Source organism: Mangifera indica, chromosome 13 (genome assembly GCF_011075055.1).
Source record: "Mangifera indica cultivar Alphonso chromosome 13, CATAS_Mindica_2.1, whole genome shotgun sequence".
Lineage (NCBI taxonomy): Eukaryota > Viridiplantae > Streptophyta > Magnoliopsida > Sapindales > Anacardiaceae > Mangifera > Mangifera indica.
The window spans coordinates 14,451,903-14,474,356 of NC_058149.1; the positions used below are offsets into that span (position 1 = coordinate 14,451,903).

General features: G+C 34.3%; 4 protein-coding genes across 18 annotated transcripts; 3 read left to right on the forward strand and 1 right to left on the reverse strand.

The window, feature by feature from the left end:
- Positions 1-622: 622 nt before the first annotated feature.
- Positions 623-4,230, reverse strand: LOC123194040 (uncharacterized protein At1g32220, chloroplastic-like). The gene is made up of 10 exons (XM_044607159.1): positions 4,042-4,230; positions 3,593-3,710; positions 3,409-3,497; positions 3,185-3,240; positions 3,050-3,105; positions 2,719-2,812; positions 1,801-1,880; positions 1,603-1,645; positions 1,244-1,335; positions 623-1,004 (listed from the first exon to the last, which is right to left on the reverse strand). The coding sequence occupies exons 1-10, from the start codon at positions 4,095-4,097 to the stop codon at positions 825-827; spliced, it is 864 nt and encodes a 287-aa protein (XP_044463094.1). The 5' UTR covers positions 4,098-4,230; the 3' UTR covers positions 623-824.
- A 6,655-nt stretch (positions 4,231-10,885) lies between these two features.
- LOC123194487 (protein GLUTAMINE DUMPER 5-like) lies at positions 10,886-11,727 on the forward strand. Its single transcript, XM_044607702.1, has one exon. It carries the CDS (start codon positions 10,960-10,962, stop codon positions 11,527-11,529), a length of 570 nt encoding a protein of 189 aa, XP_044463637.1. The 5' UTR covers positions 10,886-10,959; the 3' UTR covers positions 11,530-11,727.
- Positions 11,728-13,314: 1,587 nt separating this feature from the next.
- On the forward strand, positions 13,315-16,638 carry LOC123194995 (ADP-ribosylation factor 1-like). Of its 15 annotated transcripts, XR_006497353.1 has the most exons (9): positions 13,315-13,438; positions 13,512-13,550; positions 13,668-13,730; positions 14,213-14,231; positions 14,823-14,997; positions 15,111-15,158; positions 15,397-15,527; positions 16,372-16,463; positions 16,548-16,638. XR_006497353.1 is itself a non-coding variant. In XM_044608522.1 (8 exons), the coding sequence occupies exons 1-8, from the start codon at positions 13,336-13,338 to the stop codon at positions 16,403-16,405; spliced, it is 612 nt and encodes a 203-aa protein (XP_044464457.1). In that variant the 5' UTR covers positions 13,315-13,335; the 3' UTR covers positions 16,406-16,638. The 15 variants fall into 15 exon arrangements, 6 of the variants coding, with proteins under 6 accessions (XP_044464457.1, XP_044464458.1, XP_044464461.1 ...); XM_044608522.1 differs by having other exon boundaries at positions 16,372-16,638; XM_044608523.1 differs by having other exon boundaries at positions 14,823-14,934; positions 16,372-16,638.
- A 1,444-nt stretch (positions 16,639-18,082) lies between these two features.
- On the forward strand, positions 18,083-19,415 carry LOC123194991 (zinc finger protein CONSTANS-LIKE 4). Its single transcript, XM_044608520.1, has 2 exons — positions 18,083-18,877; positions 18,960-19,415. The coding sequence occupies exons 1-2, from the start codon at positions 18,209-18,211 to the stop codon at positions 19,257-19,259; spliced, it is 969 nt and encodes a 322-aa protein (XP_044464455.1). The 5' UTR covers positions 18,083-18,208; the 3' UTR covers positions 19,260-19,415.
- The last annotated feature ends 3,039 nt before the right edge of the window (positions 19,416-22,454 follow it).

Consider the following 22,454-nt stretch of genomic DNA (forward strand, 5'->3'; position numbering starts at 1 on the left):
ACCTTTTAAAATGAGTCAATATCCAATTCCAATTTAAAATCATTGTTATTTATTTAAATATCCAAAATATATTTTTATATTTTCTTTTTCGACTACCATATTATTAATATGTAAAATTTATAGTTTGTCGGAATACGCTTGGAATTTCCCACTATATAACAATATAATATAATAATCCATAGACGTCTTGTCAAACCGGACTGGGCTGTGCCTAATTTGCGCGATATCCCGTGTCTTGGGTCATATTATGCCAAGGCCTGTAAAAACAAGCCTTGATAAGCTGCCCCAGCCCACCTCATTACAAAGGTCATGAGTTTTTTGATAGGTGGGTGGGTTCACATGTTTAATGGGCCAGTCCGTCGAAACTAAATTATATATGTTTTCTTTTTTATTTAATTGGTTGCAAGCCTCCAGCACAACCCACTTTAAAAGCGGTCCTGAGCCTCGAGCGGGCTGTGCCATTACCAGCTCTAGTAATACATCACCTAACAAACATAAAATGCACATATCCACTGATGTAATGTAAATTTTCAAATGGCCTAGTGCAGGTTCACAACTTTCGAGCTGTTCTAATCCAAGGAAACAAAGCATTATTACAAAGGAAGTCAATTAACAATTTCAATGGATGCAGAAGTTGAATGATTTTATTGCCTTGAACAGAAACTGAAACAAATCTTTACTCTCAGTTTGCCGAAAACTCAAACTCTGACAGCAAAATATTGTTTGAACTTCCAGTTAACAAGAAACTATTTAAGGTCTTTGTATTGAAAGCTCTATATTTATGAATAAAGTAGAAAAAGAAGGTAAAAGGGTTGAAAACAAATCTATCTGGACTTTTGTTGACTATAACGTAGAATTCCATGGACGTCGATAATGCCAGGAGGAAACACAGGATCAGTTGCAGCTCTCACGGCAACCTTGGCTACGGCAGTGACATTGACAGGAGGAGTGAACAGAGGTCCAACAAGCGGCAACTGGTTCAATGGTTTCGCTTGTTGGAGAACCTGTTGATGTTTCAGTATCAGTTAGTCCATAGTTCATGTCACATTAGGTTCCCAGATGCATTATAAAAGCCGAGTTTTGATTCTCATTTCTTTCCTCTGCTACTAAAAACAAAAACTAGAACTGTTTTTATCAGGGAAAGAAATTTTACAGTATTTTCCGATGTTTAACAGCAACTACATCAATGGTAAACATAAAATTAAAACAGATAAATAGATTATATGAAGCATAAGCCATTTACCATTTCCAGCGGAGAACCAACAATGCCTAGAGGAACTTTCATGCCCCTAACAGTTCGAGTTCCATAAATAAACCCAGGCCTCAAAATCACCCCTGAAAGATAAAGAAACACACACGAGATGATTAGTAGCATGCTACATGATGCTTAGTTTCTTATGCTGGTGGTGGTAGAACACTAGCTCATTCTAATGAAGACCAATAAATCCCAAATCCATGGCATCTTTTTTAAAAATTGGTATTGCCGATCAAATTCAAAACAATCTATACTTGCTGGTTCCTCTATCAATTCTTATATGGTTAAGACTAGAGCAACAAAATAGAAAACTACAAAGGCTTACTGCTTGAGATGAGAGAACTCACCTCCATAGGGGAATTTGGTTAGTAACTCTGTTTCAGCAGCTTTCTATACAAAAAGGAGATAACAAGATAGAATATAGGTTAGTTGGATCCTTGTGAAATGATAATTATAAGATTATAGAAATAACACCATTCCAATTCTCAATAACTTCGGGTGATTCTTAATACCCATTGACTACCAGCAATACTAGAAAAGATTACCTTTCCCTCATAATATCCTTGCAGCAAGTAATTTGCTATGCCAAAATCAGCAGCAGATATATAAACAAATCTTTTTACACCTGCAGTTAAAAAAATGAAGGGTCAACTGCTGAGCCCTCCCGCCATCCTATCCTTCAATGCTTTGGATGCAATCGGTGATCAACGAATGAAATTCAGTAAAATAATACATTGCATTGAAAGAATCAAACTCCATTCTTTAATAGTCGACTCTACTGAGTAGGTGTTTGTTACCACCTTCCCTGTCCCATTTAAGAAAGCAGAAAGAAGCCCAAATAACTAGCTCCTGTTTCTATACATGATTGGCCAAGTCTATACAAAGTAAAATTTCTCCAATAAAGAAGGCCAAACAATTAATTTCCCAATCTGATAGAATCTTTATTTAAGAGTGTGTCAAACAACAGGAAATGTAAAGTGAATCTGATCTGAAGTTCTAAAGAAAATAGGTATTATCTTGATAAAAGTGCTAGGTTCAGAATTTTTAACTGTATTTACTTACCTAACGTTATGAAGTAGCATGAAAATAAGCACTAAGAAACAAGAACAAAGAAACATAAGGAAAAGCCTCACTATGTAAACAATATCACACCTCAGTTGCATTTAAAGATCGTAAAGGTCAATTGGAACACCTAAGCCAACATAATCCAATTCTCTAGAAGCATAATAGACTAGTACAAAAACTTTCAACTTTTAGAGTTTTGAAGTTATTGGCTATGTCAAATTGGATGAGATACAACATCAACCATCAGTATTGCATTTTGTCTAATGCTTCTTGAAAATTATCCTTCATACAATTCTAAACCACGTTTTGTAGATATCACATTAACTTAAAAAAAATGGTGATAGAGAGAAAAAAAAATCATATCAAAACCAAAGAACTAAACAACTATATATTTATACCTTTTTCTAAAGCAGCTCTAATTGCATTAATGTTCGCAGTCCCATTGATCTTATACATGTACGAGTTGGATCCAAAACCACCCACACAGGAAATCTGGAATATTAAATTCAAGTCAGCTAGAGAGACTATCATCTCACTAGTGAAAGCAATAATGACAAGATGATCATATTCAAAGCAACTAGCAAATGAAATAAATTATATAACAAAGAGCATTTTCATGCACTTCAAAATGGTTCCTTGCTGTCCTAATGAATTTGTGTGTATGCACAAGCATAGATTTGCTAATTTCTAGACTAGCTCTCTATTTAACGGTTAGTAAGAATAACGTACAACAGAAGTAACCCCATTCAAAGCTTCCTTCAATGAATCAGGTGAAAGAAGGGTTCCTGGAATTGCAAGACAGATTACAGTTATTGTTTATCAAGTATAAGGTCCTGATGATAAGCACTAGCCATGAATTAGTACCTTGATGCCAAATTACATTGTTAGCCCAGGAATCATGTAAAGATGACCGGCCGGACCTGAAAGAAAGAAACAATCATTTTAATGAAAATAGGATTAATAAGATGCTATAGAAGATATTAAAAGGCTATGTAAGTGTCAACTTAACTGACTAATATTAGCTACTTGGTTAACCATAACCAACAATCAGAGCCTCCAAGTGATAAATAATCAGAGGAGTATTATACCTGCTAAGGCTAGCAACAGCCAGACCACGATCCAAAGCTTCTCTACAAATATGCGATCCAACAAACCCATTGCCGCCCAAAACAAGTAACTGAATCACATTACAAGTCATTCAAAATGCAGGAAAGCATTCAATGAAACAACAAATCCCAAGATGTATAAGAAAATTCTTCGCTGCTACATTACCTTCTCTGATGGAGGTGGGGGCACATCTACTGTCTCTGCTTCCTCAACCTTAAAGGGTTCATCAGCCTTACTAGAATCGTTTGAAAGATATCTCCCATTCCTTGAAGCACTCAACGCACTATTTCAATAGAATTACGAGAACAGGAAAATTAAAACACATTCCACAACCGGCAATAGAAAGCATTCATTATTTCACTCAATTCCTAACTAAACATTCCCAGAAAATCAAAATCAAAACTTCAAATGATTCATTAATAAAATGCAGAAAATATTTACCACCACAAGCTTTGGCTTTAAACAGTTATACTGAGAATCCAAAATTCACTTCAGCCCCATTCTTTTACCTCAAAAACTAAACACATACAAATGCAAATTTTCCAAAACCCAGAAGAAGAAAAATCACATAATCATACGTAAACGAAGAGAACACCAGGAAGAGCTTTACTTACTAGAGTCCAGGCAGTGATGGCTTTGAATGGATCAACCGTGACACAATGGTCCTCATTCGATACTGCTCAATTTCTATTCAGTTTAAAGCTTCGTTGAGGATAGTTTTTGCCCTGGCCGCGAGAACAGGAGAAGTCTGGCTTGTTTGTTCACAGAGGAAACCACATGGCACGTAATGCTGATGACAGGTAGCATAACATATGTGGCTTATTGTGAGCCTGGAGAAAATAAAGTCCGGTAGATGGTAAGTGCGCGTGAGCGCGTGCACTCATTCTAATAGTCATGAGCTTGGGCTCCCAAAATATAATGGGCCGAACTGAAGTTTACTGGCTAAATGAGCTGAAAACATATCCAAAAGTTCGGCTCGAAAATTGCTGACCATTTTAGATAATCTTTGCAGGCGTAAAATTGAAAATACTACACAAGGTTTCCACGACTTCTTTTTGTCACGAGTGCTCATTTCTGTATTGAATGAGTTATATCATTATATAATTAAATTTAAAATTATTAATTAGATAATAATATATAATTATTTATACAAAAATTAATAATTATTATCATAATAGTCAAATCGTATATTATATTGGGTATTAAAAATTTAATTTTTGATATTATGTATTATGTATTATATTGTAGGATACATTTTTTTAAATAATAAAATATTTTATAAAAAATTTAATTATTATATCATCATTTTGAAAATATTACACACATCCCTTCTAATTCTAAAATTTTTTTAAATATATCTCTATCATATCATCACTTCTCAAAAAATATATATTAAACCGTATTTGTTGTATATATCGTTTCATATCATATGATAAATTTATCGTATCATATATTTTACATATATCGTAAAATTTATATTGTTATTTTTTTATATGTGATATATCATATAATATAAGATGATAATAACAATAATTATTAATATATACATAGTTTTATTGGTGTAAACCAACTTTGTGGACATACTGCATGTATAATATATAGTGATGGTTCTGTCTAAGTAGCTCGAATTTAGGTCAAATTAGAGCTTACCTCACTGGAGATTCTTCTTCTTCTTTTTTGTCGACTTGAATATGTATTCGAATAATATTTCTTTTTTTTAATGTGGAAAAATAGATTGAATTTGAATATCATGCAGATTTCATCAAATATTCCTGTCTCCACACACACTAGATTTGAAACTTGAGCTAGAAAATACAAATCCAACCGTCGTCAGCAATGATTAAGACCAAACAAGATTAAAAATCGAAAGATGTTGGTTGATCAAGAGCTAGCTCAAGAGTCAAGAGTCGACATTCAGTAGAATTGAAACCTACTAGCTAAAGCAAGTTGAAGATAAAGCCTTGCTCTGATGGCAATATCTCAGCAGGGTGGTGGGAAAAAAAGAGAAAGTATCAAAGATTTCAAGTTCCCTCACCTGATGCATGTATATATACACTATACTATATGGAAGATGACGACTGAAGTCGCTGTCCCTCACTTCTGAAAAATTCTCTGAGAAACATAAATTGTGTCATTCTGATGCACAATCCATATCAGTATGAAACATCATGATCTAATACATGAAATTCTCTTCGTATGCACACATTATCACCAACTAATTAACCACTTTAATTCATTATAGAATCTTATTGGAGTCTGAAGTCTGATCATACTTAAAAGACATCTTCGTAACGTTGATCAAAAGTTATTTAGAATAGAATTCTCTTATAAGAATTTTAAATTACTATATAAATATATGGTTATATTTTTGTACCTTGTAACCCTAAAACAAACATAGTGTGACTGTAAACGTGGGTTTATTAAACCATGTAAACCTTTCATGTTTTGTGTGCATGATTTTGATTCCAGTTTTTAATTTGCTTAATTTTTTTCCCTTTTCAAAATCAAGAGAAATTAGGATCAATACAACTCAAATCACAAGATTGATTAAACCTAGAGGACGAAGAATCTTATTATGCATGAAACTAGACAGGTTAAATCTATTTGTGGATGGGTATATGCATATGATATGTCCACGCCAAAAGTTAGAATATATATATATATATATATATATGTAAATAGCAGATGGTTAAGGTTGTTTAGTGTTTAGGGTTTCTTCTGTGGAAGAGAAGGTAGCTACGTCGTGGATGATATGGATCCAAGTCCTCTCTATGACCCACATTATTTTGTGTTGTGACAGAAGATTCCAACACTAGATATATAATTAAATGTAATGCCGATCTCTTTATAAAAGTCGTCCATCTCCATGGATCATATGCCTAATTAAATGAGACGATTATATACGTAGATACCTTGAATTAAAGGCAATATAAGTGGGCTATCCACTTCTAGTAGTTTATTATACTTCATATATATCAACACAACAATTTCTATCCTGATAGAGATACGATATTTCATATTTTTAATTATAATATCCGTTTTATTCTCTTCTTTTCAGGTTTCTAAAGATTGCATAACATAAACAACACTATATGCAGCTACTGTACTCTTAAGATAAATTTAATCATGGATATATATGTATAGTGGACATGTCATATTGTTTTTTTAATGAATAAATTATAGTATTTCATTCACCTTTTGCGATTGGGAATATTGATATCAAACTATATATATCATAATTTTAGTGGAGTCTTGATCTTTCACATGATACATGTGTTAAAGACGAATATAAACTAAGTTGAACTTAAATATCTCTTTATTTGAGTTTAGTTAAAATAAAAAATAAAATATTTTAAGATTTAGTTTGAGTTCGAATGAAAAGTGGGAGGGCTCAAATTCACTAAGTCAAAGTTGAATAGTTTGAGTTTAACCCGATTCCTAAGTTCAAAGTTTGAATATCAACTTAAATTCATAGCTCAAATTTATGATTCAGATTTGTAATTTGAATTCATGACTCAAGTTTATATTTTATTAATAAAACTATATCATTTTACTTAATAATGACAAAATAACATTGTTTTGATAATTGTTTGACATAACTCAAATCAAGTTGTGAACCAAGCTCAAATCAAATCATCACCCAACTCATAAGTTGAACCAAACAAAACTTCTAATAGCTCAAGTCTGAGTCGGTTTCATATATAAGTCAACCCTCTCGATTTAAGTTTAACTCAAATAAATTCAAACGTAGTTAAATTGAGCCAATCAATGCAATTTGAGTCTAGTCCTATTTATGTTTAGAGTTGAATTTGATCTAAATTATTAGAGTTTAAATTCGAATTTGGATTGAATGAATTGAATTTAAACTAAAGATTTGACTTACTTTTATAAAACGAAAGAAGTTCAAATAGATTTAAATTGAATGTAAAATAATATTATTTTCGAGCTCAATTTGAGCATCAATTCGTCAATTACAAACTGACTTTTTTATATTTGAGTTAATCTCAAAGTTAGAGTCTTGTTTAAACTCTGGCTGAATCAAATCTAGCCATATCCATGTTTATTAGGTGAATGATGTTGAGCATCTATGATTAATTATATGCTTTAATAGTGACTAATGATGATAAGGAACACTGATTTAAAAATTAAGCTTAAAAAGAAGCTCTAGCTAAGTACAAAAGTGGAGTTCGATCGATTATTTGCTTAAAGTTCACACAGAGAAAAAGGTTGATGATTCCATTAACTGAAAGAATAAAAATGAGGGCAGGTTTCAATTCCAAGTGGCTTTGCTTCAAATTAACAGAATATATATTGACGCAAGAAAAGGGAAATATTTAGAAAATTTTAAAGCAAAAAAATATTTGAAGCATCGTTGAGGTGACAAAGAATAGTATAAATTCCAACACCAAACAATCTAGCAAGGGCAAATGTAACAATATAATGTTAAGATGAAAAGTGGGAAGAGCAATTAGGACCCACATGAAAACAAAGCAAGTGCGTGCCTTCTCAGTGGTTGTACGGCCACCAGGTGATTTGATACGAAAAAAGAGAGAGGCCAAGCGAGGAAAGAGCTGTAGTTGAAAGGTCATGGGGCCTGCCGGTGATTGAGGCAGAGGAAAAGGTAAAGGAGGCAAACAAAGCATAAAGTGACGGTGGCGATGTGGGCCGGGTTCTATCATGGTGCTCCACCACCCACCTGCCTTGCTTAGCCCCACCTAAACCACCACTTAATCTAATCAATCTCACTTAACAATGGAACAATGTTTCGGTTGTCAAAGCAATAGCAAAGCTCACTGTAATGATATTATTCTTTTGTTGAGTGTTTTCAGTTCACCCCTTACAGTGAATCTAATGAGAAGAAGATGATGAATTGGGATTCAAAACGAGTGCTTATATATATAGCAAAGTGGTATAGTTGGACCCTCTTGTGTAGCTTGATCAAGATTAATTGTAATATAGGTGGCTGGCTGGCTGTGAATCTATCCAAACCAATGCACCCATGAGATAGCTTACGTAAACCAACACTGGGAAGATTTATGTGCTGGGTGGCTATATGAACATTGTTCATCATTGGAAAATGACTTCAATTTTCTAGCTGGTTGAATCTTATTGGACCTTACTCTCAATTTGTTGGCCAATAATCTCTACTGCGTCTTATGTGGTATGCACTTTTAATATTCCTCTCTAATGCAAAATTATGCACCATCATTAAGATGGTGACTCTGGCTCGTCAGCAGCAGTATGGGAATCTTAAACTTTTACAGTCATATTTTCCAACTGTTTCCCAACTAAAATTCACGAGTCTGCACCTGCACCTGCATGCCTTCTTTCCATGTGAGTTCTAGGTCTGATCGAACGAGGTTCATGTGTTCATAGAAATTAAGCAATTGATATGAAGTGCTGGCATATGCATGAGGGCGAGAGAGGAAGTTGGATGAGGAATCTCTACCGGCAAATAACCTAACTGCAGCTTTTTGTATCAATAATGCACTATACTATACTGCAACTTTTGGAACTTAGCTTTCTGTATACCAGATCAATCATCAACGGCCACAACGTTGCTGACACCACTGATGATGCTTATCATTGACATCCCAGATTGAATCATGACCGTATATTGAAAAAAAAGAAAGGATATATACTGTGTATATATAATGATAAAGTCATTCTTATCCAAATGCATGCATGCACATGCTCTAGGCTTTTCTTTCTGATCTCAGGCTAGGCTAGCTTTTACAAATTGTTCCTTACTGTGTGTTGTTTTGTGTAAAAATCGCAGGCGTCGAATCTGCAAATAAATTTATATATCAAACGATGAAGATCATTAGCAAATAGTGATATCATGTCAGAAAGCAATATCAGAATGGATTGTTGCCACTTTGCCCACAATCGTTATTCGTTTTTTATCTTTGCTTAATGATTACGGCTGCTCTCTTTATACCCACATCGATTCATTTCATCGATCTCATCCCTCTCAACTCAGAAAGTCAGTGCGTTTTCCCCATACCTTAAGATATACAAGGGCCATCAAATTATCAACAACACTGACCAGTTTGACTATGTAATTAAATAATTTTAAATTAAAAATAAAATAATATTTAATTATATAATAATACATCTTTTAGATATATCATTCAAAAAATAGTGTTATATATATAAATAATGTATGCAATTTAATACACAAACAGTAAAATATCACTATATAATTAAATAGTTTAAATCAAAGATAAAATAATACTCAATCACATAATAATATATTTTATTTATATATAAAGTTACACATATTATTTATATACATAATTTTATTGACATCTAAATATTTAATTAAATCCTTACAATCAAATATATATATTATTGCTCTCAAATTATAAATATGCTTCTCCAAGATGGATAAATTCCATCGTTAATTAATTCCAAAGTGTAAAACATTGCATCATCTTTCACTAGTGGAGGTTCTGAATAATGTCCCCCATTAATTTATTCATTTTTTTCTCTAATCAAAAGCAACATTGATTAACTATGCATGATTCGCTATCAGCATACTCCATTAATGATACACTTGCTTGTTTCATTTCCCTCTTTGCAATGACACTTTTCCCCATACCTCTACATTAGAATTGGTGGGCACATTTAGGATAAGATTTGATCTGGTCGAAGTATAAATAAGCTTCAATTCGATATTAATGAGTCGTTGTTTAAACTCAATTAACTTTAGTTTGATTTAATTTGATTTGAATTCGATTCATTTGATATGATCTAAATTCGAATACAAATAACTTTCCTCGTATCTTTGTTTTAGAACTTATAAACAAATTTAGTATAAGATTTAATCCAAATTAAACCCAAATAAAATTTTAACTCAAGATTAATGAGTTAAAATTGAATGAGGTTCAAACTTAACTCAAAAATAATTTATTTTTGGATTCAATCTAAATAATTTGAACTCGTTTTATATAATTTGAATTTAAAGTCAAATATTTAAAATTAAATCCAAAACAGTGGTAGTTTTTATCTTAAAAGATGACACCATAAGACATTTTTATTTATATTCCTCTGGTTTGTAAAAGAAACAGAAGAATAATATCCCTCACTTAAAAGTCTTCTCTTGCATTATAGCCATTTGCAATTAGTGGGTAGCATTGAATTTATCTCTTTAATTTGAGAATATAATGTAACTTTCAAAAATCTCAACAAGAAGAAAGATAAGTCTTCTTTATAGTAAATTCATAAAAATTCTTAAAATTCCACAAATTATTCTCCTCCATTTCATAGGACTCCCATTGGTTTTCCTTCTAGGACCCACTAGACCGGACCAACATATCCATGTAGGTCATCATTCGGATACAAGAGGATCCGGGTTTAATTATCTCCAGCAACAAAATACAAAACAGAGCCTAATCGGTGACCCGTAAATTAAAAAAACAAAATTAAATAAAGCAAAAAGCTCCCAGTTTCCCCGCCTATAAATACGTTCAACTTCCGGCCTCAGCTTCTCAAGGTTCAGATTTCTTCTTTCTTCTACAAATCAAAAAATGAGAACTCTTGTCAAGTTCAACACACAGCCGATGTCAGCAGCAGGCACAACAACTGAGTCTGAGGGTTCATTTTCTCCGCCGGTTATGGTGGGGCAACAGCGGTCACCGTTGCACTCTCCGGTGCCTTACCTGTTTGGAGGGTTAGCGGCGATGCTGGGATTGATAGCTTTTGCCCTCTTGATCTTGGCTTGTTCTTACTGGAGATTTTCCCATCGTTTAGACAGCAATGATGACCAAAACGGTGAGAGGGATTTGGAGAGTGGCGAGAAAGAGCAGGAGGGTAGCTCTGCTAAATCCGTGAAGGTTTTCGAAGAGAAGATTTTGGTTATAATGGCGGGAAACGAGAAACCAACCTTCTTGGCCACGCCTGTGTGTGGAAAAGCCTCGTATTTTCGAGATGGCAAAGATATGATCGAAAACAAGGAGGGAGAGAAAGTGGAAACCAGTGAGAAAGTAGTAAAAGAGGCCATGGCTGGTGAACGTGAAGCAACAATATTGACAATTCTTAATGAAGAAAACAGCAGAGATAACCTAGAATCCCAACAAGACCAAGAACAAAACCAGTAAACAGAGTTGGTTTTTTTTGGCTTTCTCTTTTAGAGAGAGCAAGAGAGATCTTTTTTTCTAGTATTAATTTTGTTTCTTTTTCCTTCTTTTCGATTTTGAGGTTTCTGGGTTCTGGATTCCATCCCATTTTGATTCGGGAAATGTAAATTTGTTGAGATGAATTAAACTGATATGAGAGCCAGTTCTATTTACAGCTAATTCCAACTTCTATTTTGCAGTTACCAATTGTTGGATTAATCTCTTCTAATTATTTGTTAAATAAATTTTTATAATATTTAATTATATAATGGCACACCATCATATAATATTATTTAAAAAAAAACTATTCACACGTATATGACACTTATAGATGGAAGATTTGGGTCGAAATTAAATAATAGTCGAATCTCAATGCATAAAAGAAAGATATAATATAATGTATATATTAAGGTTAGTGGAATGGGGACATCCCTTGTGATTTCTAATGGAGAATAAAGCAAGAGCTAGAGAAACGACTGAGGCACATATTCTCAAAGGTCTAATTTTTTTTTTTTTTCTCTATGTTATGTATTCATGTGGCCGCCGGATAATTAATCAACGGCGACCGGTGACGGCGCTGCGAATAACTCAGACGACTTGTGGGGTTACTCATTGATTGTGATTAATCATGTGATCAGCCTCTCGATTTGGGATGGAAGCTGGAGACGCGTGTTGGAATGTGAGTGGTTGGTAGCTTAGCTGTAGGAAAGCTGGTTTTTTAAAAGTCCATGACCCAGTGCGGCGACGCGGAGCCGCTTTTATTTTTAAATTTTAAATGAAGCCAAAAAAAGAAAATATACTTCTAGTTCTAGGGCAGTGAGAATTTAGATCTTGAGGACATTCGATGATCACCATTGGATTAGAAACTAAAATAATTAACTAATATAGATGAATTTATTATTTTAATTAGGCGAAATGACTATTCACACCAAGGTTTTAATTAGGCCACTTATTCTTATGTTTACTGGACTTATATTAGTCCATACAAGGCCCAATACTAAGGGCCTCTAAAGATTGATGTTTGATTTATTTATATTTGATTTCTATAGTATAATTTGAAATTTGAAATTTGAAATATAAAAAAAAAAAAATTGTCCCCTTATGTGATTAATAGTATTATTGATAAGATAAATAGTCTCACAAGTAAAATAAATAATCTCATCAATAAGATGAATAATATAGTTAGAGAAGAATTTGAGTTGAACCGTTAAATTGAATTTTCAATTTAAATTCAACTTAAATCAAATCAAATATCAGTTTTAATTGAATTGTGACTCAAATTAGAGTCCACACTATTTGTTGTAACTATAGTTATCAGTATCTTATGATATACAATATATATATCTTATGATATAGTATAAATAAAAAAATAATATATATCATGAGGTGTATCAAATTAATATGATATAATAAATGTATCATTGATACGATACATATTACGGATATAAATTGATACACTTTTTAAAAAAAATAATGATATAATAGAAGATGTATATAAGAAATCTTAAACTTTTAAGACGTTTATAATATTTTATAAATTAATAATATATCAATTAGATTTTTTATTATTTTAATTTTAAAAAAAATTATGTTATACAATATGATATAATATACAAGACAAAAAAATAAATTTTCGATACAATATGCAACTTATTTAGATATAAAAAATAAACCATATTTGGTGGAATTTTGAGCAAAACAAAAAAAATTATAATTATACATTCTTGTAAAATAATTGAGCTAAATGAAACCCAAAAAAATATATATATAATAATAATAATAATAATAATGGGCACTCTGTTCACTCGATTGTTTTCTTCTCTCCTTGGCAGCAGAGAAGCTCGAATCCTCGTCCTTGGCCTCGACAATGCCGGAAAAACTACAATTCTCTGTACGTATTTGTAGTTTCTAATTGTTTTTTTTTTTCATTTTTTTATATGATTCTATGTTTTGGTTTGAAACAGATCGGCTTCAAATGGGTGAGGTAGTTTCAACAATTCCAAGTAGGTTTGAGGGATTCTTTAAAGTATTCTAATTCGTTGCATGATTCTTGTATGAATGACATTGTGTTGAATGTTGACCACTCATTTTATGCAAATTTTGGTTTTGTTTGGATGTAGCAATTGGATTTAATGTAGAAACTGTACACTATAAAAACATCAAATTTCAAGTTTGGGATCTAGGTAAGTTTCATCATTTTATCCATGTGGTTTTTGCTTGAGTTAATGAACTATGCTCTCTCTGAATTTGTTGTTAGTAAACATTTGCTAATCGCAAGAACTGATAGATTAAAGTATGGCAGTGTTGGAGTGTGGACTGTGGAGTCTGATCATGTTCAAAGGACATTTTCACATCCTAAATTCCTATATAAATTTCCTGGTTATATTTTTTGTATTTTGTAAAATCTAAATTTAATAGAATACCTAGTGCGGACATGGACATATGCATTTTTAACTGAACCATGTAATTTGTCTTGTTCTTTTTACTTGATTCATTTGCTAACAGGTAGAGTGTGATTTTTTTGTTTACATGTGATTGATTTTTCATTCTTAGCCATTGTTCAGTTTAGCACTGAAAATGATAAGTTTGCAGAAGCTGTTTAGTTGTCATGTTTCAGTTGTTAATTTTTCTCTCGGTTGAACCAACTTCTGGTTTGTTGCAACAGGTGGGCAGACAAGTATCAGGTAACTTTGTTGCTTCATTCATTTTTATTCTTTTAAGTGATTTTATATATCCTGTAATTTGTTTTACATCTTTAGAAAAATATCTTGTAATATTGGCTGGGAATTGGTAATCATGTTTTTTTCTCAAAGTGTCATGCAGTTGATGTGACATTGAAGCAGAAAGATTTCTTAAATTATGCTACATCATGAGATGCTAGTGAACACTAACGCTATAGTCAGCTTGAGGAATTAGAAACATGATTATTCTAGATGAGTGACAGTTTCAGCGTGATATAGTTCTTAGAGATGTCTAATATTAGCTGGTACAAGAGTTAACTTGTTGTGACAGCATTATTTCGAATTGTGTGTCTCATCATGGTTATGCTTGATGAATATGTGATTTCCTGCAGATATTATGTGGATATTAACAAGTATGATCTTTTTATGTATTTTCTATTTTCTTTGGTTATTTTATATGGACTGGTGGTGTTCCAATCATTGTTGCACTTTGTTTATTTGTGTCTCCATCCTCTAGCCTAGGTGTTGTGTATGTCCACCCCTCATGTTTCTCGGGTCAAATTTTTCTTTGCTGCTTTGTTTGTCTTTTTGCAGGCCATATTGGAGATGCTATTTTCCAAATACTCATGCGGTGATTTATGTTGTTGATTCAAGTGATACGGATAGAATTCTAATTGCCAAAGAGGAATTTCATTCAATTTTGGGGGTATCATCATTGAAAATACATGATTATGAAGTATATTATCATACATTAGTTGTATCATGCTTGGTAGGAATATGTTCACATATCTCATAATTGCATTTGATTGAGACGTGACTATCTTTTTTATAACCTTAATGGACCGTCGGATGGCTGATTTATGTCTTCTGATTATTGAGTAGGAGGAAGAACTGAAAGGTGCTGCTGTCCTCTTTTTTGCATATAAGCAGGTCACAAATTTTCTCCTCCAAACTTAATAAAATGTCATCTGTTCTTGTGGTTATATCAGTTATGGTCAGAGATCGGTTTGTCCGGCTAACTGACCTGAACAGGCCTTTCCATTCTCCAGACATATTGAAGTAGGAAGTGCCAAGTTAGTTTGTTGATGGTTGTAATAATCTGTCAACAGGATTCTCAACATTGTTTTTTGTATTTTCTTAAAGTCAAAAATATTTTTGACGTGAATAGGATCTCCCTGGTGCACTTGATGATGCTGCTGTGAGCGAGGCTTTGGAGTTGCACAAAATAAAAAACCGTCTGTGGACCATCTTTAAAACTTGTGCTGTGAAGGGTGAAGGGTTATTTGAGGGCTTGGAGTGGTAAGCAGTTTTCTATTGACTGCTGCAATTACTGGCATTTGCATTCATGACTCAATTCATTTGATAAAATGACTTCACCTAGTGTTGCTAGAACTAAGTAGTTTGTCCTTGCAAAATGGCAAAGTTACTCGCTTATTCAAGTTGCTTCCTAGATTTCATGGGAACTACTGATCTGCTGTTGACATTGATGTCAACAGAATTTCATACACATTCCTTTTTGTTTCATTCTGGTATAATTCATTCTTTGCGTAGGTTTGAATGCATTTTGTTTTGGATGTAATTATGCATTTTGTCGGTGATGAGATTTGGTTCAAGAGAAGTACACTGAATAGAAAGTTAGAAGTGTCTCCCCATTTGCCTTTCCAATATCATAAATTTATATTAGTAGAGGATAAGGTTACATGTGTAACTGTTTAAGTAAATGCAAAGTTAATTGATTTGTTGGGTGCTATTACGTTTACGATATGGTTGGAGAGTGCTAGTACTTTGATTGCAATTTTTGAAGTTGTGGGTAGTAGTTCAAAGACAATAGGAAGTTGTTGTTGAGGATGTCATGGCAGATACATATCCTTATTTCCTATTTATAGCTTCTGGATGAGATCGTGTTTTATCTAGATCTTCTCTTGACTTGTGGGATGGTGTGGTGTTTGTTCACTAGTCACTAATCGTCTTTACGAATGTTGTATCCACGTGTTTGACCGAGGAAGAGTTTTGATTGCATAACACATTTAAACTGGAAACCTGCTTGCTTTCCCACAATCTTTAGTTTTGCCAATTCAGTTAGCTGATTGCCTGTGGTCTTTTGATCAGTTTAACAAATGATCAATGATAACTGAAATTGCAGGTTGAGTAATACTCTCAAGTCAGCAACTGGGTAACAATGATCAAGGGGATTTTCTGAGCAAGTTTACTGATAATTGGTATTAACATTACTCGGTATTCTTGGCACCGATATCTTTGCTATATATTGAATATTTTTTTGGTCTTGTATTCATGGAGCTATATTAATTGTATTTCTAGAAAACTTGTAGCAGAAAGATGCTCGATGACTATAGCCATTTAGATGTAATGTTCAAAGTGAAAAGTGAGAAATATGCATATTCTGTTCTTATTTTTTCCTTTTTGGAGCCGCTGTTGGCCTACAAAGGAGAGCATGTTGGCAACTAAGTAGCTTTAAAGAACATTGTTCTGCATCATAGTAGGACTTTGCCATCTTTCAGTTATGATTTAATCAACTAACATTCTTTTGCCCTGGCAATAATTCAATTATTTGAATTCTGTCCGTATTGCAATTTGCCTCAAAGACCCTCGACGTGTAATCACGTGGTGGGGCAATCGTACTAACTCAAGGACTACAAGTAAGGCTGGATATGAGTAGATCTGGAATTGGATTTGAATTTATTTTTGGTTTGAATAAACCAAATTTAAATCAAAGTTCTATCTTAAGGTTTATCCACAATTTTTTATCAAAACTCTTCCTTTCTAATTTTTTTAATTATTCTCTTCTCTAATGATTCTTTCTATATTTTTTTTCTTTGATAACATTATTCATCTTAGCCATTTTAAGTTCTACAGTGAGCAAACTTTTCACACGTGCATAGCTGCAGGATCCAACTTCAGTCATTAGTCCGGCAATCGTTTCCATGCGATCTCATTCTGAAAATAGAAATGGAGTTACCATATGGTTGGGTTTCGGTCAAATGTCCTTGACCAAACCTTCCCTGGGACGGACACAGACATATTGAGGCTCAAATAGACTCCTTAAACGTCGATGATCAAAATTAAAGCCAAAACACTGACGGGCACATGTCATTTCAGTGGGCCGCAACGCATGGGATCATCTCGTCCTACGTTTACAGACATCGTTAGGGCTGGACTCGAATCGAGCCAGCTCGAGCTCAAGCTCGGCTCGACTCGGTTCGAGCCCAAAACGAGCCAGGCTCTGCTCAGTTCGAGCTAGCTCGGGTTGACTCGATAGATTTTTTAAAAATTTTTTTATATAAAATGACATCGTTTTGATCCATATATTTTAAAAACGATATCGTTTTAATATGAAAAACGAACCAAACTGAACCGAAAAATGAATCGAACTCGAGCCAAGCCGAGTTGAGCTCGAATCGAACTTAAACCAAACTCGAACTGGTCATAATTAAACCAAGCTAAGCTAGAGTTGACTGCAAACCGAGCTCAGCTCAGTTCAATTCAAATCCAACCCTAGACATCGTCGCGAAGATATCCATACATTCAGCGGTCACCACCACTACCATTCTACAGATCCATCTCGAACACTGACTTGGCAACCTCACTGGGTCCCACAGGCCCCACGCTTCTATCGTCATACTGAATGAAACACACCACAACATGGTCCTCACTTCGAACGTTGACTGTTGACAACTCCCCGTAATGAAACTTACCCTTTTTTTTTTTTTTTTTACCAAGAGAATCCTTTTATTTGGCTAAGACTAATCCACGTGTCTCTATGCCATTGGTGAATCATCAGATCTCCCTGGTCCCACTGGATAGACCCATACATTGATACGACTGTTAAACAATAGCTAGCCAAGCCAAGACGCAGAGAGGAAACTGTATTTCTCGTGAGAGTGTGTGATTGTGATAACAATAATAGAGCGGACGAGTCAGATAGGTCTCTTGCTTTCTATGACTCACTGAGTTGGACAAAAATGGCATCCAAGCTCTGTGACTCGTGCAAATCCGCCACGGCCACTCTGTTCTGCCGGGCGGACTCGGCTTTTTTGTGTGTCAACTGCGATACGAAAATCCACACGGCCAACAAGCTCGCGTCTCGCCACGCGCGAGTTTGGGTGTGCGAGGTCTGCGAGCAGGCGCCGGCTCACGTCACATGCAAGGCCGACGCCGCTGCACTCTGCTTCGCGTGCGACCACGACATCCACTCGGCTAACCCCCTGGCGCGTCGGCATGAGCGTGTACCAGTCACTCCATTCTACGACTCCGTGAACTCCGCTGACAAACATAACGGTGTCGTCAACTTCTTTGATGACGTGGAGGGAGGTGGTGATGTCAGTAGGGAGGAAGCTGAAGCAGCTTCATGGCTGTTGCCCAACCCAAAGGTGGTTGAAGATGGCTCTGAAATGAACACTGGACAGTACGTGTTCTCGGATATGGATCCGTATTTGGATCTGGATTATGGGCCTGTGGATCCGAAACTGGAGGCCCAAGAACAGAACAGTTCAGGTACAGACGGAGTCGTCCCTGTACAAAGCCAAACCGCTCCCGTTCCTCTGGTGAACGACCACTGCTTCGACCTGGATTTCTCCGGCTCCAAATCTTTTGGCTATGGATACAACAACACTCAGTGTCTCAGTCATAGTGTAAGTCTTTTTTTTTTTTTTAATTTAAATTAAAAATTAGACTTTTTAATGGACGGTGATGATGGTGTGGTTGCGGATGCAGGTGTCGTCATCATCGTTGGATGTTGGAGTGGTGCCAGACGGCAGTGCGACGACGGAGTCGACAAATCAGACGGTTCAGCTTTCATCGGCGGACAGGGAGGCGCGTGTGCTGAGGTACAGAGAGAAGAGAAAGAACAGGAAGTTTGAGAAGACGATACGGTATGCATCAAGAAAGGCGTACGCGGAGATGAGGCCGAGAATCAAAGGAAGGTTCGCAAAGCGTACGGACATGGACGTGGAAGCCGATCGGAGTAGCAACAGTAGTAGTATCTACGGATTCGGCGTCGTTCCGTCTTACTAATTATCTAAGAAAATAATTTTTATGTAATAAAATTTGGGTGTTTAAATTTATGGTTGAATGTATATAAGGTAAGGTCGGTGAGATGTCTGATTTGGTGCAAGTTTTTATGTAGTAATCGAGTAATGAACTTTTAATGTATGATCGAAGTTTTTTCCTCTTTGACTTGTTATTGGTTTTTGTCTTGAGACTGATTTCTCTTGGCCGCTAATTGGCAAAGGGGAATTTGAGGAGTTTCAAGTCTGAAAAAGGGTCGGCTCAAGTTTGAGATAAAACTGAAGATGAGTTTGTCGGAAAGTCATTGAAGAAAAAGATTTGTAAGAGAATAAGAAAAGTTAGTTGAAGGAAATGAAAAATTGTTGGAGATGCCGGATTTTTTTGATGACTTTCAGGTGACTCGATTGAATTGAGTTGACTCAACTTAATGTCAAGTTAGGGTTACCCTTATTTGAGTATGGCTTATTCGAATCAAACATCTGAACCAAGCTCAAGTCGGTTCAGATGATATCTAACCCTATTGCCAATATTGAGTTGGGGTGTTGGGTAATAGTTTAAAAATGGGGGCTGATGAATTGGAAAGTTGTTTTACGGGAAGATAGATTGAGTAAGTTGGAGGAAGAGATGAACTCCAAAAAAGATAAACACTTCACGAAATTGGATAAGCGATCAGAGTTTAGGGGAAAAAAATAACAATTTATTAGGACGGCCAAGAGTCCGAGCTCATAAATAACTTTGGCACGGAGCAAAATTTATGAAATTTTTGCTTGTCCCTTTTCCTACAGAGGAATTTGCTTCAAAAGGAATAAACAGTGTTGGAGATTAATGGATATGAACCTTTAACAAATCATATGAGATTGGATAATCTAATTAGGGTTCAAGCTGGGCATAAAAATAGATTGATTCGAATTCAACTTAAATCTTTAGTAATAATTCGATTCATTCTAGTTTATCAAAGATATTATCGGTAGATCATTGGTAGGATAAATAGTATTATTAATAAAATAAAAAAAGTTAAACCGAATTGATTGAATTTGAATCCAATTTTAAATATAATTGTTTATTTTATATTTAATTTAAAATTAATTACCGATTAAATTTCTTTTTTTGTATATTTTAGGGCCCAACCATTTGCCCATAAACTATGATTATATTAAATTATTCCAGGCCTTGGCAATCAAGGCAAGGTTTCCAGAGTTTCTTTGTGAGCAAGTATGTATAGTCAATTAAATTAAATAAAAATGTCAGTCCATGCCAAAATTTCCCAGCAAGTTGCAATTGAATAACTAGAAAAGAGCGAGCATTCAAAAGTATATAAATTGATACATACCCGACAACACTTGACATAGCAAAGAGGCAGCTCCTTCTTTGCTTCCTCTCTTTCTCACCCTTTCTTCATTCATGTCACTGATGGAGACTAGACGTAGCAAAAATAGGTTAAAAGAGAGCAGAATGATGAGAAGAATATTTTGGTTCGCTCGTCGTTCGGAATGGCAGAATTGCCTTGACGACACAATATATACTTTCACACTCTGACTGCTCTCTCTCTCCCTTTACAATTTCATGTATGTTTCTGCGTGTTCCCAGACAGATTTCTAAGCTAATGTAATCTTTCTTTGTCTCTTTTTCTTAGAGATTAGACGCTTCATAACATGGTAAGGCTATCAAGTTCAAGTCAGGTAACCAAACCATTGTCTCACTGATCTTTTATGACTTTGTACAGGTAAGCTACGGGGAGAGTTGCAATTTTAAGCATGACCAGTTATTTGACACTGATACAAAATTTGGTCCAAATCATGTTCGGATTAACCCAAAATTGAATCAAATTTGATTTGAATTGATCTGAATATTTTGTTTTTGTTTTATACCCCAAAATAACTCAAATATAGTTTACTTGTTTTCATACGTTCATAAAGTTCGTTTGTGTGTTCTTAGTACCATAAATTTAAACTATTTATGTCTGCTATATAATTTCTAGGAAATTATAATAAATGACCAAATTACTCCTCTATCCAACAAAAAAGCCCAATTTCACTATTTCTAAGGAAAAATATCCAAATTCCCTATTCCTAAACAAAAACGTCCTTATTTTTTTTTAAATACCAAACTTACCCTTCATCACATTTATATAAACTCTCTCACTCACTCTCATTACATACATTTCTTATATCACTTAAATACTCACTTTCACTCTCATTTTTACTTAATATCAATTACTACGCGTTCATTCAAAAAGAAGAAATTCGTATTTCTGCATTCAAATTGAAAAAAATTAATTCGTGAAAACTACATTGAAAATAACATGTTATGAATAAATAGATATATTGAAATATCCTAGAATGTCAATAATAAAAAAATTACTCGAAAATCTAAAAAAACATATATGAATTTCGAAAACTACACGTTCAAATAGCTTATGAACGAGAAAACCAAAAAATCGATCAAAAATTTCGTAATTACATTGTAAAATGTGTCTAAAAAAACACATCATAATTACAAATATCAAATTTGAAAATTACATATAAAAAAGTCTACCCCGGTCACAAACAAACTCAAAATCATAAAAACCGAAAATCTTAAATTTGATAAAACAAAAAAACTATATAATACACATTAAAACAGTTTTATTTTGACCTCCAAATTTGGCACAACCGACGAAGCAGTTGTCATTATAGAGCTCGAAACGAGCTTTACATTAATATATTACAGGCCCGTAACTCCTCATGAATAAAAAGTTATGGTCATTCAAAGTTTGTCTCATATAGACCAGTTTTAAAAAAGTTGATTCCCACCCAACCCACGATTTTCACGGACTGCCCCACGGTTCAGTGTAAAATTTCCCATGGACTCCCGTGGATCTCCCCTTCGCCCTCCCCCTAAAATTTTGAAAATGTTAAATTTCCCACCCCCCCAATCCCACGGGCACTTGTGGGAGATTACGCAGCGCCAGTAAATCTAACCCATTTTCCAGTCAAAAATCGTCATTTCAACCCCTAATTTCAACAAAAATCAAATCTACACATCTAATAACACAAAACCCCTTAAGAAATTCAAGTAAAACAACCAAGAATTAAAATATTTTATGCATTGTTCAAAATAGGAACCCTAAACATTCAAACCTCAAAATCTCCCTCAAATCTCAATAATCCTAATAATAAATTGATTCAAATAAAAAGTAGGATGATATACTATTTTTATTTG

Excerpts from the sequence above, each read along its gene's own strand:
- LOC123194487 (XM_044607702.1), top strand. The coding sequence starts at position 10,960 with ATGAGAACTCTTGTCAAGTTCAACACACAGCCGATGTCAGCAGCAGGC.
- LOC123194991 (XM_044608520.1), top strand. The coding sequence starts at position 18,209 with ATGGCATCCAAGCTCTGTGACTCGTGCAAATCCGCCACGGCCACTCTG. Across the intron at positions 18,878-18,959 it reads CTCAGTGTCTCAGTCATAGT|GTGTCGTCATCATCGTTGGA; the intron begins GTAAGTCTTTTT and ends TTGCGGATGCAG.
- LOC123194040 (XM_044607159.1), bottom strand. The coding sequence starts at position 4,097 with ATGAGGACCATTGTGTCACGGTTGATCCATTCAAAGCCATCACTGCCT. Across the intron at positions 2,813-3,049 it reads TGAATGGGGTTACTTCTGTT|ATTTCCTGTGTGGGTGGTTT; the intron begins GTACGTTATTCT and ends TTAATATTCCAG. Across the intron at positions 1,005-1,243 it reads TTGGTTCTCCGCTGGAAATG|GTTCTCCAACAAGCGAAACC; the intron begins GTAAATGGCTTA and ends AAACATCAACAG.
- LOC123194995 (XM_044608522.1), top strand. The coding sequence starts at position 13,336 with ATGGGCACTCTGTTCACTCGATTGTTTTCTTCTCTCCTTGGCAGCAGA. Across the intron at positions 14,998-15,110 it reads CATTAGTTGTATCATGCTTG|GAGGAAGAACTGAAAGGTGC; the intron begins GTAGGAATATGT and ends ATTATTGAGTAG. Across the intron at positions 15,528-16,371 it reads TTATTTGAGGGCTTGGAGTG|GTTGAGTAATACTCTCAAGT; the intron begins GTAAGCAGTTTT and ends CTGAAATTGCAG.